General features: G+C 42.1%; 1 protein-coding gene across 1 annotated transcript in view; it reads right to left on the bottom strand.

Moving 5' to 3' along the window:
- Positions 1 to 7,337: 7,337 nt before the first annotated feature.
- UBE2G1 (ubiquitin conjugating enzyme E2 G1) overlaps positions 7,338 to 14,608 on the bottom strand; it is an 83,341-nt gene continuing 76,070 nt past the window's right edge. The window contains exon 6 of the mRNA XM_049782635.1: positions 7,338 to 7,582. Within this exon, the coding sequence (XP_049638592.1) occupies positions 7,513 to 7,582 (70 nt within the window). The 3' untranslated portion in view covers positions 7,338 to 7,512. The remainder of the gene's footprint in view (positions 7,583 to 14,608) is intronic.

The raw sequence follows: 14,608 nt of genomic DNA, 5'->3' as shown, positions 1-14,608 counted from the left end.
AGAATTGAGATCAAGTTTGGCTCTGAAACTGATTAATTATGATCAATTCTGTTTTTTTTTTTTTGGTTTTTGGGTCACACCCGGCAGCGCTCAGGGGTTATTCCTGGCTCTATGCTCAGAAATCGCTTCTGGCGGGCACAGGGGACCATATGGGATGCCAGGATTCGAACCAACCGACCTTCTGCATGCAAGGCAAACGCCCTACCTCTATGCTATCTTTCCGGCCCCATGATCAATTCTTTGAAAGCTTTTTGCTGTATCTCAAATTCTCCAGTTTCAAGAGCAAGATGGACTGGAATCCATGGTTCTTTGTTTTGTTTTGTTCTTTTTTGGGGCCACACCCATTTGACGCTCAGGGGTTACTCCTGGCTATGCACTCAGAAATTGCCCCTGGCTTAGGGGGGAACATATGGGACACCAGGGGATCGAACCCACAGTCATCCTAGGCTCCGTTTGCAAGGCAGGCGCCTTACCCTCTAGGGCCACCTCTCTGGCCCGAATCCATGGTTCTTTATGATCTTGGAGGATTCAGGATCCCCTTTGATTATTTGGTGGAAAACCATGGGACCCTTCTAATGCAATAACACACACAAGAATTAAGTTGTTTCACCTCAGTTTGCATAGACCAAATGTGTCCAATCTTACCTTCAGGAAGCCTTTGGCCAGAGAATCTAAAAGCACTTGTTAGGGCCAGAGATAGAACAGGCAGGTAGGCCACTTGCCTTGAATGCGGACTTGGGTTCAATTTCCACACTGCATATGGTCTTAAAAACCCACGAAGAGGTGATCCCTGAATGCAGAGCCAGGAGTAAACCCTGAGCACTGCCAGGTTATGCCCCCACAAAAACGAACAAAGCAAAACAAACCACTTCATAGAAAGTTTTTTAATTAACTCTAGCTCTAGGCTTTTGTTTATCTTGCTGATCTGAAATCCCAAGGATTTAATAAAACTTAAAAAGTAAGCCATTTGTAACAATGTTAACTACAAGCCCCACAAATTTAGATTGAGTTATATTAGGGATGACCTAAATAGACATTTAAAAAAAATTAGGCAGGGGCCGGGCGGTGGCGCTGGAGGTAAGGTGGCCTGCCTTGCCTGCGCTAGCCTAGACGGACCGCGGTTCGATCCCCCGGGCGTCCCATATGTCCCCAAGAAGCCGAGGAGCAACTCCTGAGCGCATAGCCAGGAGTAACCCCTGAGCGTCACAGGGTGTCGGCCCAAAAACAAAAACCAAAAACAAATTAGGCAATAGTGCTGGAGAGATAGCATGGGACGTAGGGCATTTGCCTTGCATGCAGGACAGTGGTTCGAATCAGCATTCCATACGGTCCCCGTGAGCCAGATAATAGCTAGCACAGGCAGGTAGGTTATTTGCCCTTGCAACGTGGCCTACTGGGATTCAATCCCCAGCATCCCATATAGTCCAGAGCCTGCCAGGTGTGGCCCAGAAACAAAAAGATAAAGATGACTGCCTTAAAAACACAGGGCAAGGGGCCAGAGAGATAGCATGGAGGTAGTGCGTTTATCTTGCATGCAGAAAGATGGTGGTTCGAATCCCGACATCCCATATGGTCCCTCAAGCCTGCCAGGAGCGATTTCTGAGCACAGAGCCAGGAGGAACCCCTGAGTGCTGCCGAGTGTGACCCAAAAACAAAAACCACCACAGGGCAATAGTGTGTGTGTGTGTGTGTGTGTGTGTGTGTGTGTGTGTGTTGGGGGGAATGCTCAATAGGCTGAATGTTTTGCACTTGGGAGGTCCAAAATAAATACCCTGGTACTCCCTACTTCTCCTAGTACCACTGAGATTGACATGCATCTCCCCACCTACCCATACAGCACATTTGCAGGAAATAGCACCTAAGCACTGGTAAAGACTTAAAGGGTTCAAATAATTCCAGAGTCACATTAAGCAGTCTCAGTACATTCTCTTCATGTGACCCTGGAAAAAACGTCCTTGTGTTGATTTTTATCTGTAAATAAGGGGCAACAATGCACAGTATATAGGCAAGTTCATACTTGTTACAAATGTTAACTTTACAAACATTTGGGGGGGGGCACACCCGATGGTGCTCAGGGGACCATATAGGCTCCTGGGGATCAAACCAGGGTCAACCACATGCAGAGCAAAACCCTACTCACTGTATATTGTTCCAGCACCCAACTTTCCAATCTTGACCAATTAATTTAAAACTGTTACCTCATGAGAAATTGTTTGGAGGATTATCTTTCCAAAACACACATAGCAAAAACCTCTTACAAAAGACAATAGGAACTTTCCAGCGCTCATTAGGAGTGAGAGATGTCACCATAAGAGCTATAATAGACTTTGCCTTTATTACTGTGAAGTGCCAATGTTTAAAGTGTCCTTTTGTTGAAGCCCTCATTTCCTCTTCAGTTCATTCCTTCAATGTGAATAGGATTAAAAGTTCTTTCATTTTACTACAGGCTTAGTGTTGCCTGCACTCAACTATTGAAAATTGAATCCTACCCACACCTTCACAATCAGGTTAGGCAAAACTGAAATTGCAGAATATATACTATACCAAAATACATGAAAATAATTTGCTTTGCAAATTAAGTCCTGCTGAGTTTTGCAGTACTCTAGAAAAATTTTTTTCCTAATCTTCAGTTTATTTGTTTAAAATATAGCAACCCAGTGCATTTAGTAATGAACTACTCCAAAGGCAAAGAGCTAAGAGAATCAGCAGAGTTCCATAGATGGCATAGCCTGGTGGGGGTCCAAGGATTTAGGGAAGAGCCCCCAAGCATTCCAGAGCCTGGTTTTGGTGTTGGGATTAAGGAAAAGATTATCACTGGTAGTTCTACCTAGCACAGTTAATCTGCATTATGGAGCAGCAAAAAGAGCTTCTCTTGCTATAAACTTTTAAGATGGGGGCCGGAGAGATGGCATAGCAGTAGGGCGTTTGCCTTGCATGAGGCCAACCAAGAAGGGACCTGGTCTGTTATCCGGCCTCCCCATTTGGGCCCCCAGCCTACCAGGGGCAATTTCTGAGCACAGAACCAGTATAACCCCATGAGCACCACCAGCTTAGGCCTGAAAACCATTCTGCGGTTAATAAGAAACAAGGGACCACTGCTTTTAGCTATTTTTTTAAAATCTAGGCAAACCTTAGATACCCAACAATGTGAATATACCAATTATTGGTAAAAAAAAAAAAAATTAGGGATATGGGACCAGAGGAATATTCAATGGACTGCAGTCTAAACTTTGCATGTATAAGGCCCAGGTTCAACTCCTGGAACCAGTTATGGTTTGTCTCAACCCACCACTAGGAATAACCCCTGAGCACCAATGGTGGTTATGTCAAAATAAAACATAAAAGGAAACAATTTGTAAAAGTTTGGTGTGGGGACTTATTCTAAGGCTTTCTGGTGAATGATCTGGGGACTATTTATGGTGCCAGGGATTTGAACAAGGGTAAAGGGCAAGAGCCTTATTTCCTGTACTATCTTTTAGGCCGTGTTTATTTTTTAAAGGGGCAGGCTTTTTTTGTGGGGGGGGCCCCACACCCGGCAGTGCTCAGGGGTTACTCCTGGCTGTCTGTTCAGAAATAGCTCCTGGCGGGGCCGGGTGGTGGCGCTGGAGGTAAGGTGCCTGCCTTACAAGCGCTAGCCAAGGAACGGACAGCGGTTAGATCCCCCGGCGTCCCATATGGTTCCCCCAAGCCAGGGGCGATTTCTGAGCACATAGCCAGGAGTAACCCCTGAGCGTCAAACGGGTGTGGCCCAAAAACCAAAAAAAAAAAAAAAAAAAAAAAGAAATAGCTCCTGGCAGGCACGGGGAACCATATGGGACTCGGGGATTCGAACCAACCACCTTTGGTCCTGGATCGGCTGCGTTTGAGTCTTTTTTTTTTTTTTTTTTTAGCGTAGGGCCAGTTTAAAAAATAAGGGATGGTGGTGGTGAAGCTCGGAGGTCTCCCAGTGCTCTGAATGTACTTGTTTTATTTAAGGTTCTAAGTTAGCAGGCACAGAAATAGTGGTTAAGAATGTGCTTGGTTCACACTTGGTTCACAAGAGCATTGTATCAGATGGAAATTACTTTCCATTCTCTTGATTCCTTCTTTAAATAAGGTTTAAAATTCCTTTATCCAAATTCCCTTATGGAACCGTTGGTACTATGTGCTGTTTACATATATAAAGAGATGTGCACAACTGCTGTTTGAGACCTATCAGATCCTAAAACCAAAATAGTTCATGATACAGCCTCTAAGTCATCATTTATTGATTTATAGAGCTCCCCACATGATCGCAGGTGCTTTACAATACAGTAAACATCACTACAAAACTCACATAGTTAAATACAATCGACAAATTACAGAACTAAAAAAAAAAATACTAGAATGAAACAACAGTATGTCAAATTCCAAAAAAGATGCTGAGAAGTGGCAGTACAAAAAGTTCATTCCACTAAGTGGAGACCAGACAAGGCTAAAGATACACAGACCACAACCCAAAACAGGCTTAATTGGAGAGCGTGAGTGAGTGAGCATATCAAATAAAATTTCACAACTGAGAATGAAAAGAAAACCATTAAAGATACTAGAACACCCAATGATAATAGAACTAGTGGAATAACCTCACAAAGGGTATTATATTATGACAAGGAAACCAACATCAGATGGATTTTAAAAATCACAAAGAGGCCTAGAAAGCCAGAGATCTTCCACCTACAGGTAAACTGATCTTAAGTCTTTACGAGAACTTGAGAATCAATTTAGGAAACAGCCAACAGCTCAACAGTTTCTAAAGTTGATAATTGACACAAGTTATGGAGGGTAAATTACTTTCCTAAAGCAGAGGACTTACCTCATTTTAATGATGAGGCACTGTGAGACAAAAGCCACCTGGATCAGTGTCACCCTGATATGTGATTTAGTATTAAATGTAAAGGCATTGAAATTGTCAGATGAACACTTGAAAGGCACAGATGACACCTCTGACAAGAGGGAAGGAAAGTTCATCATCTTTCTAGGCTATCATTCTGTATGTAGCACATCAAGGCATAAGAGGAAAGCGAGTATGAACAGAAGTATACTCACTCTCTACATCTGTAGGCCTAGCTCTAAAAAAAATAAAAATCCCAGTTTTCCCAAAGTTACTGCATAAAAGTGGCACATAAAAGTTCAAGCATAGCTGTCCCTGAGTTTTTAGTCCTTCTGCTATTCCCCGGAGTCAAATTCTAAGTTTTAACTGAATAGTTTAAACTGCTAGACAGAGTTACATCAACAGGAGAGCCAAATTCTGACTACAGTTTGCCACAAACAGCCACTGCATGAACAAGGTCTTTTGTACAATTTCTTATATAAGAAGAAAAAAGATTGGGGCCCCGGAGTGATAGCACAGCAGAAGGATGTTTGCCTTGCACGCAGCCAATACAGGACAGACCCCAGTTCGAATCCCGGCATTCCCATATGGTACCCTATGTCTGCCAGGAGTAACCCCTGAGCACACCAGGTGTGAACCCCCGCCTGAAAAAAAAATCTCACACACACACACACACACAGCCAAATACAGGACAGACCCCAGTTCGAATCCCGGCATCCCATATGGTACCCGATGTCCTGCCAAGAGTAACCCCTAAGCACACCAGGTGTAAACACCCCCCTGAAAAAAAAATATCACACACACACACACACACACACACACACACACACACACACACACAGAATAAAAGATAAAAAGGATTTGTATTTAAAGTCCCAACTAAGTGTGCAGTACTGGTACTTTGGGACAACAATTTGATTTTTGGAAAAATACAGGTCTCAAAGTTCTTGAAAAACAATGTTTCAATCAACAAGTTAATCTTTCATAATAAGTCATCACACAGTTATACTTTTATACTTTAGAATGCAGAACAAACTGGGATTTAGAAAAACCACTATTATTACTTCATCTTGAATTATTTTATTTGTTTTAAAAGGAACATGTAATTATTGGTAAATTAACTGGGGCTATGATAGAAATATTTTGCCAAAGCATTTCTCCAACTCCTACAGGGCAGAGATATGCCAATTCTCACAACAAAACAAGTCCAATATATTATTGTTTCTGGATCTAAGTTTTATATGCCATAAACTACATTCCTCATTCCAGGTTTCACACCAGAGAACCTAGATATGACTTTTAACACTGCACATGCCCATTCCACAATTTTTCTGAAGTTGTTTCAGAAATCTAAATCTAACTGTACTGTATTAGCATCAGAATTTGTATGTCAAAGAGCAAGGCATTTAATATTAAATCTCTGTAATGCTTTGAAATTTATTTAAGAATCTAGATAGAACCCAATATATATACTGCCATGGCTGTGTGATTTTCAAGTATTAGGTTTGTTTTGCATAAAGGAAATCAACCTGAGATTTTTCTCAACTGCACTTCTCTGACGTTCAGTAATATAACCTTCATTTAATACAATAAAAGCCAACAACTTGACAATTATTGGAAAAAAAATTGTATTTTGGAAGAACTCACTACATAAGAGTGACAGAATTCCAAAATCAAGTTACATGAAAATATAACATCGCAATCTCTTTGTACAATAGGTGAGAAAAATCTATAGTGGAAAGAATAGAGGCAAAGAAATATGAAGGACAAAGGAGAAGGGTATGAGGATAAACAGCAATTTTAATAGCAAATCCAGAAAGTAGAAAGCCTGTACTGTGCATGCTTTAAAATACAACCTTAGTAATAGTAATCCGCAAAACTGGGCAAAAATAATTCAGAATCTTGCATTGTTTGGGAAAATTTTAATAACCTGAATTAGGATCACTTTTTAGTTCTTGGAAGGTTTTAAAAAAAATAAAACTGAGTTCAAGAGCTCTTAATAGCCAAAAAATGGTATTGCTACACCCAATCCAAGAGGACAGGGTTGCCGCTAAATACAAAAAGGATAAAGCACCTAGTGATGCCATATTGAATATTGAGGTCATCATAAAAATCAAGTAGTTGCTCGTTAAGTATTTCAACATTGTATTGAACTAAATGATTGGAAAAAACTGGCAGGTAGAAGAGATAAAAGAAAGGAGGATGTGTCAAAACAAAGAAGATAACAAAGTTTAGTAAGTGAAAAGATTTTAATGAAGTCCAATGGTTTAAGGAATCTAAATGGAAACTTTAATCCTAATTGTTTTTCATCTGACCATGCTTTAAAGGAGTCTTTTTAAAACCTGATAGTAAACAACATGAATGGGAAAGAAACCCTGCTAAAATCTTTCTAGAATTTACACGATTCTTATTCTAACTACAAGAGAGCATTATTTGGTACAAGATGTATTTGTGGACTGTACATGAACAGTATATATACTTATCCGGATCATGTTGTGCTATGTACAAGGTCTTTACAATTCTTCCTGAAGGTTTAAAACAGTTCATTAGATATTCAAAATGCGTAATCATCTGCTAAGTTGGCACTTGGTTAGGCTCTTGTCAGCATTGATACCTGGGCATGTTTTTATTGCAGCCAGTTCCAGCCAGTGTTTGCCAATTTATTACAACAGAAGTCCAGCAATAGGTGGGTAGAGTGCAGGAAAAACAGTGCCACATTTCTCAATTGGAGACCTGCAACAAAAGAAACAGCATTATATAATGAATACATTACAAAGAATTGCCCCAAAAATATTTAACTCTTTTTATTTGTGGAGGAGGAGGCCTACAACTGGCTGTACTTTAGGATTTAATTCCTGGTTCTGGCTCAGAGATCACTCCAGATGGTGCTTGGGGGGACCATATGTGGTACTGGGGATTCAAATCAGGGCCAGCCCCTGTATTTCTATTTGTTAGAAACAATACAGTAAATGAAACTTTTTGTTGTTTTTTTGGGCCACCTCTAGTGTTCTCAATGGTTACTACTGGGTTCTGTATTCAGGATTTACTTCTGGTGAATCATAGGAGATTGTGGGGATCAAACCAGGGTGTATGGAAGACAAATACTCTATTTACTGTACTATTTCTCCGGCCCCAGTAGCTTTCTTCAAATGCTCAATATGCCTTGATTACCACAGAGGGCAGTTGAAGATACAGTATACTCCACCTTGCAAAAATTTTCTGTGGATGGGGCTGGAGTGATAGTACAGGGGGGAAGATGTTTGTTAACCTTGCATGCGGCCGACCCGGGTTAGATCCCAGGACTCCCATATGGTCCCCTAACCTGCCAGGAGCGATTTCTGAGCGCAGAGCCAGGGGTAATCTCTGAGTGCTGCCAAGTGTGGCCCTCCCAAAAAAATTAGAAAAAAATAAGGTGTGGGCTGGTTTGATATACCCCCATTCTATGGTTCCACAGGCCCTGCAAGAAAGATCCCTGAGCTGGTATATTCCCATACCCACCCCCAGGCCAAAACAAACAAACAAAACCTTCAGGTATTTAAAGAATACTGGGCTGAGAAGATAAGAGTTTCAAAGGTTAGAATATATACTAAAATTTGTGGCATCCTGGGTTTCAATATCCCACTCCATAGCAATTCCTGAGTTTCTGCTGAGAGTGGTCCCTGAGCAACACACTTATTCAAGCGTAAGAAAGGGGGACGGACTATTGTCTAGTATCTATCATTGGCAAAGCAGTATGCTGCTGCTCTACCAATTTATCTCACATGATGATGCTTTGTAATCATGAAGGAGGTTCTATTCACAGAAAATTGGTAATAATATCTTATAGTTAGTTAGGAGAGTTTATTTTTAAGAGAAAAACACGTAAATTCAATTTTTTGTGTATCAGAATTGTATTTTTGTTGTTGTTGTTTTTGGGGCCACACCTGGCGGGTGCACAGGGGTTACTCCTGGCTGTCTGCTTCAGAATAGGCTCCTGGCAGGCACAGGGGACCATATGGGACACGGGAGGATTCGAACCAACCACCTTTGGTCCTGGATCGGCTGCTTGCAAGGCAAACGCTGCTGTGCCTATCTCTCTGGGCCACCAGAATTGTTTTGTTTTGTTTTGTTTGTTTGTTGTTTGTTTGTTTGGGCCACACCCAGCATTGCTCATGGGTTACCTCCTGGCTGTCTGCTCAGAAATAGCTCCTGGCAGGCACGGGGGACCATATGGGACACCGGGGGATTCGAACCAACCACCTTTGGTCCTGGATTGGCTGCTTGCAAGGCAAACACCGCTGTGCTATCTCTCCAAGCCCCAGAATTGTATTTTTTTTTTAATTTTGGGCCACACCCGGCAACGCTCATGGGTGACTCCTGCTCTGTGCTCAGAAATCGCTCCTGGCACAGGCTCAGGGGATGCTGGGAATAGAATCGGGTCACATCTGGGTCGCCGCATGCAAGGCAAATGCCCTACTGCTGTGCTATCTTTCCAGCCCCTATTAGAATCAATATGTACTTTTGTGTACATATGGGTTGCACCTATCATTATTATAGTGGTTCACATGTTCCAAGAACACTCAAAATCTTTTATCATGTGTTGAACAAAATGTGGGCATAAAGTCAGATTCTTACAGAAAACTAAAAGGGATGAAATTATGGTACATGCAAGTTTATATGAGGGGGTGAGATGTGGTAGAATCTGTTCAGTGCATAGGGCCCACTACTGGTAGTGCTTGTGGGACCACATGCAGTACCAAGAATCAAAGTAGGAATAGCTACATGACAGGAAAGTGCCTTACCCTGTACTCTCTCTCCAGCCCCAAACTGCTAAAATTTAAAACTCCCAAGAAAAAGCCAAATGCTCTTAAGAGTTAAGGAGAACTAGGTGGGTTGTAGTGCATGCAAAATGTAAGGTTCCCCCGGGCCAGAGCAAGTGATAGCACAGCAGTAGGGCATTTTGTTTTGCATGCAACTGACCCAGATGAACCTGGGTTCTATCCCCAGTGACCCATAATGGTCCCCCCCTCCAAGGCAGGAGCAATTTCTTTTTTTTTTTCTTTTCTGGCACCTAAACAATATATTTTATTAACAGGAAATTATTGCTTCAAAACTTTTATGTTCTATATTCAATGCAATTAAACAAATATTACATTAAAATAAACATAAGTTATAAACATATATTATATATTAAAAAACAATTACTGGTGCCCCACCCCTTCTATTTTTTGTTTTTGGACCACACCCAGTGGTGCTCAGGGGTTTACTCTTGTTATGTGCTCAGAAATCGCTCCTGCTTGGGGGACCATATGGGATGCCGGGAATAGAACCCAGATCTGTCCTGGGTCAGCTGTGTTCGAGGCGAAATGCCCTACCGCTGCACTATTGTGCCGGCCCTGAGTCCCCATTTTTAAATGCTATACTCAAAGGATCAAAATAGTAAGTAAATCTTATGTAATAGATTATATAATATCCAATATTAAGATTTTTTTAGGTCTCAAAAATGTTTTGTCAATTCCTTTATAACTTAGAACTCCCAATTAAAGATACATTAATGGGACCGGAGAGATAGCGTGGAGGTAAGAGTGTTTGCCTTTCATGCAGGAGGTCATTGGTTCGAATCCTGGACATCCCATATGGTCCCCTGAGCCTGGAGCCAGGAGTAAACCTTGAGCGCTGCTGGGTGTGACCCCAAAAACCAAAAAAAACAAAAACAAAAAACAAAAACAAAACAAAACAAAAAAAGAAAAAGAAAAGAAAAGAAAAGAGAAAAAGAAAAAGGAGAGGGCAGGGAAGGTGCGCTGACAGAATTGAGGTGTCTGCCTTGCAAGCGGATGGACCGCGTTCGATCCCCCAGGTGTCCCATATGGTCCCCCAAAGCCAGGGGTGATTTCTGAGCACATAGCCAGGATTAGACCCTGAGCATCAAAAGTGGGTGTGCCCAAATACCAAAAAAAAAAAAGAGAAAGGAGAAAAGAAAAAAAGGATACATTAATAATTTTCAAAGAAATAATATAAAGAGCAGACATCATAAAATAAATCAAAACCAATAAATGTTGAAGAACATAAACCAAACTAATAGAATTGATTCAATTTAGAACTAAAAAAGATCTCACAACTGATATTGTGTAAAACTAAAGTTGGTACTGAACAATATATTTAAATACAGTAGTTTAAAAAAAAAAAAACAAAAAAACTGGGCTGGGTGGTGCGGCTAAAGGTAAGGTGCCTGCCTTGCCTGCGGTAGGGCCTTGGACGGACCGCGGTTCGATCCCCCGGTGTCCCATATGGTCCCCCAAGCCAGGAGCAACTTCTGAGCACATAGCCAGGAGTAACCCCTGAGCGTCACTGGGTGTGGCCCAAAAACCAAAAAAAAAAAAAAACTGTTGTTTGAAACATAATTGAAGAGACCTATTGTTCCAAGGACATGAGCATAACCAGGGTTTACACATTACCAAAGCTTTTGTACTCCCTGAATTGCATTTATGTCAGAGGAAATTAAAAGGCAGTAGTCAAAATAAAGCTCAACATGTATGATGAAGCATTAATTTGATGGGGCTTTCTTGGTCAAAAATGACCCATTAGCTTAAGATCAAGAATCAAAACCCCATGTGGGAAGATGTGCTCAATTTGCTGGGCCTGGAGGCAACCTCTGGCTAGATCAGCATCAGCCTTATGGAAGGCCAGCCATGAAGGAAAGGAGTCTCCCTAAGATCTGATTTCTTGAGACCACAACCTAGAGCAGGTCCCACAACCAAATTATTCATATACCTTGGAAAGAGAATGGGCATCAATTGTGTCCATTGAAGGGGGACACTGTCCAAATGTACTTTAGAATTTTTTGAAATCTCTGTGCTGCATCTGCATCTTTCTTTTTTTCCCCAAGGGAGAGCGCCAGCGCAGTCCCCCACTATCACAAATTATTCCCACATTTGGGGAAATCCCAGGGGTGAGAACACCCAGAGTACAAGGGGTGAGCCTTGCCCTGCGGAAACGACCTGTGTGATCCTGGTATCCCCCTGCATCTTTCTTTTTCTTTCTTTTTTTGGGGGGGGGGCGGGGGGGGGGAATCACACCTGATGACACTCAGGAGTTACTCCTGGCTATATGCTCAGAAATCGCTCCTGGCAAGCTCAGGGGACCATATGGGATGCTGGGATTCAAACCAATGACCTTCTGTATGAAAGGCAAACGCCCTACCTCCATGCTATCTCCTCGGCCCCTCTGCAGCTTTCTTAAGTATAACTCAGCAAGTATAAGTTTCATGTTGACTTAAACGTGCAGCCATTTTATCTAAGCCAGATCCATCAGATAGGAAATCACAATTAAGACACACTACAGTAATGCCCCAAGATCTTCTGAATGCTTCTTAAAAATACAAAACCTTTTACTTGGATGGTTACTATGAAAGCTCATTGTATGATTTACATAGGCTTTACTATAGCTAATGTTGTATCTGCAAAAACTACAGTGGACACATGTAGGAAAGTGATTTGCAAAATCTTTTACTTCGGAACAACATTCAATGCAATTATGAGCTCCTGGATGATATACCTTAAATTCCTCAATGATGTATTGGCATTAGTTTTATTATTGCTATTAGCCAGTATCCAGATTTCTAAGCGTATAGCCAGGAGTAACCCTTGAGCATCATGGCGTGTGGCCCAAAACAAAAATAAGGTTCCTTTTTTGGAATGTAATCTTTTAAGTACCAAGCTTTAAGGGATCCCTGAACCTCTGAGTAGTCCCCAAATCAAAAGTATCCTGCCTATTCTATAACTTATTTAGTGAACCAAGTCTTGGTGCTCTATCACTGGGCTACATCCCTGGACCCATGATAAATTAATACCAGACATATTATAAATTCAGTATGTCTTCTAAAGTTCAGCTGTTGTAGGGGAGATGGGGTGGGTGGTTTTTGGGAAAAACCTGGCAGTGTTCGGGATTTCCTCCTGGGTCTGAACTCAGGGATCACCCTAGCAGGACTCGGGGGGGGGGGGGGGAGGGGGGAGAGAGAGAGAGAGGGAGGGAGGGAGGGAGGAAGGGAGGGAAGGAAGGAAGGAAGGAAGGAAGGAAGGAAGGAAGGAAGGAAGGAAGGAAGGAAGGAAGGAAGGAAGGAAGGAAGGAAGGAAGGAAGGAAGGAAGGAAGGAAGGGAGGAAGGGAGGAAGGGAGGAAGGGAGGGAGGGAAGGAAGGGAGGGAAGGGAGGGAAGGGAGGGAAGGGAGGGAAGGGAGGGAAGGGAAGCAAGGGAGGGAAGGGAGGGAAGGGAGGGGAGGGAGGGAGGGAGGGAGGGAGGGAGGGGGAGGGAGGAAGGAAGGAAGGAAGGAAGGAAGGAAGGAAGGAAGGAAGGAAGGAAGGAAGGAAGGAAGGAAGGAAGGAAGGAAGGAAGGAAGGAAGGAAGGGAAAAGTAAAAAAGGAAAGAAAAAAAAGTTAAACAGTTTTTGCAAGCTTGAGGCATGTGCTTGCTTGTGCTAATGCTGGTTACAAACTGCCAGGGGCAGCCCCTGAACAGAGAGTTGGAAACAGCCAGCCTTAGAAAACTGCCAGTTGTAGTCCCAAACATATACATCAGAAAAACAAAACCCTGAACAGTTTGGTCCTACATATAATTATATACAGTTGAAAAAAAGTGCTAAAAAGCCAGTCATTTAAAGGACCTAAAATATATAAAAAAGACAAATGTTTCCAGGGGCCAGAGTGGTGGTGCAAGCGGTAGGGTGCCTGCTTTGCACGTGCTAACCTAGGAAGATCCGAGCGGTTGGATTCCCCCATGTCCCACATGGTCTCCAAAGCCAGGAGCAATTTCTGAGCACATAGCCAGGAGTAACTCCTGAGCGTCACTGGCTGTGGGCCCCCCCAAAAAATATGTTTCCAAATAAAAACTTTTGGGGCCAGAACGTAAAGAGCATGCTTTGCATATATCAAACATGAGTTCCATCCCTAACATCACTTATAATACCCCAAGCCTAACAAAGAGTTAGGCTTTATTAAGAGACAGGAGTTAAGCCTTGAGCACTATCAGGTATGGTCCCAAAACAACCAAATAAAAACTACTACTTTTGAGTGTTTGTAATGTTGGGGACTAAACCAGGGCTTCACACGCCCTGGATATGTACTCTTACCATGGAGTCATATTCCATAACAAAAACAAAAATGTATTTAGTTCTTGACTGATCCTTGGCACCACAAGAACAATTAAAAACAAAACAAAACAAAACAAAAATCTTTTTGTTAATATGCCAGAAGTGTTGTTAAAATGATGAAGCAAACATATCTTACAAGATATTGTTAAAGTGGTTTGGGAGGAACCAGGCACAATTAAAAACAATACCATAGGCAATTATTTCTATAATAACAAAACAAGATAGAGCTAAATTAATGAGCTAGAACACATGCTAATGCATCCAAGGGGTCTGAATTTAATTTTCAGCATATTATTCCCTGAGCTGGGAGTGGCCCGAGCACTGCTCAGTGTGGCCTAATGCCCTCTCCCCAAAAAAGCAGTGGGGAGGGGAGGAGAGCCAGGGATCTAACTCAGTGGTAGAACAATTGCCTTATATATTTATGGTTCAGGTTATATCACCAATATTGCAAAATTGAAACAAAGCAAAACCCAATTCCTTACTAAAGAATAAATTTTTCAGGGTTAAAGGCATAGTACAACATGTGGGGTACCTGCCTTGCATGCAGCCATCTCCCTAGCACCCCATATGGTTCCTCAAGATTGCCAAGATTAATTCCTAAGCTCAGTGCCAAGAGTAAGCTCTGAGCATCACACCA

The sequence above is a fragment of the Suncus etruscus genome, chromosome 1 (assembly GCF_024139225.1).
Source record: "Suncus etruscus isolate mSunEtr1 chromosome 1, mSunEtr1.pri.cur, whole genome shotgun sequence".
NCBI classification, from domain to species: Eukaryota; Metazoa; Chordata; class Mammalia; order Eulipotyphla; family Soricidae; genus Suncus; species Suncus etruscus.
The sequence above is the reverse complement of the archived record's forward strand: the minus strand, read 5'-3'. Positions and strand labels throughout refer to the sequence as shown.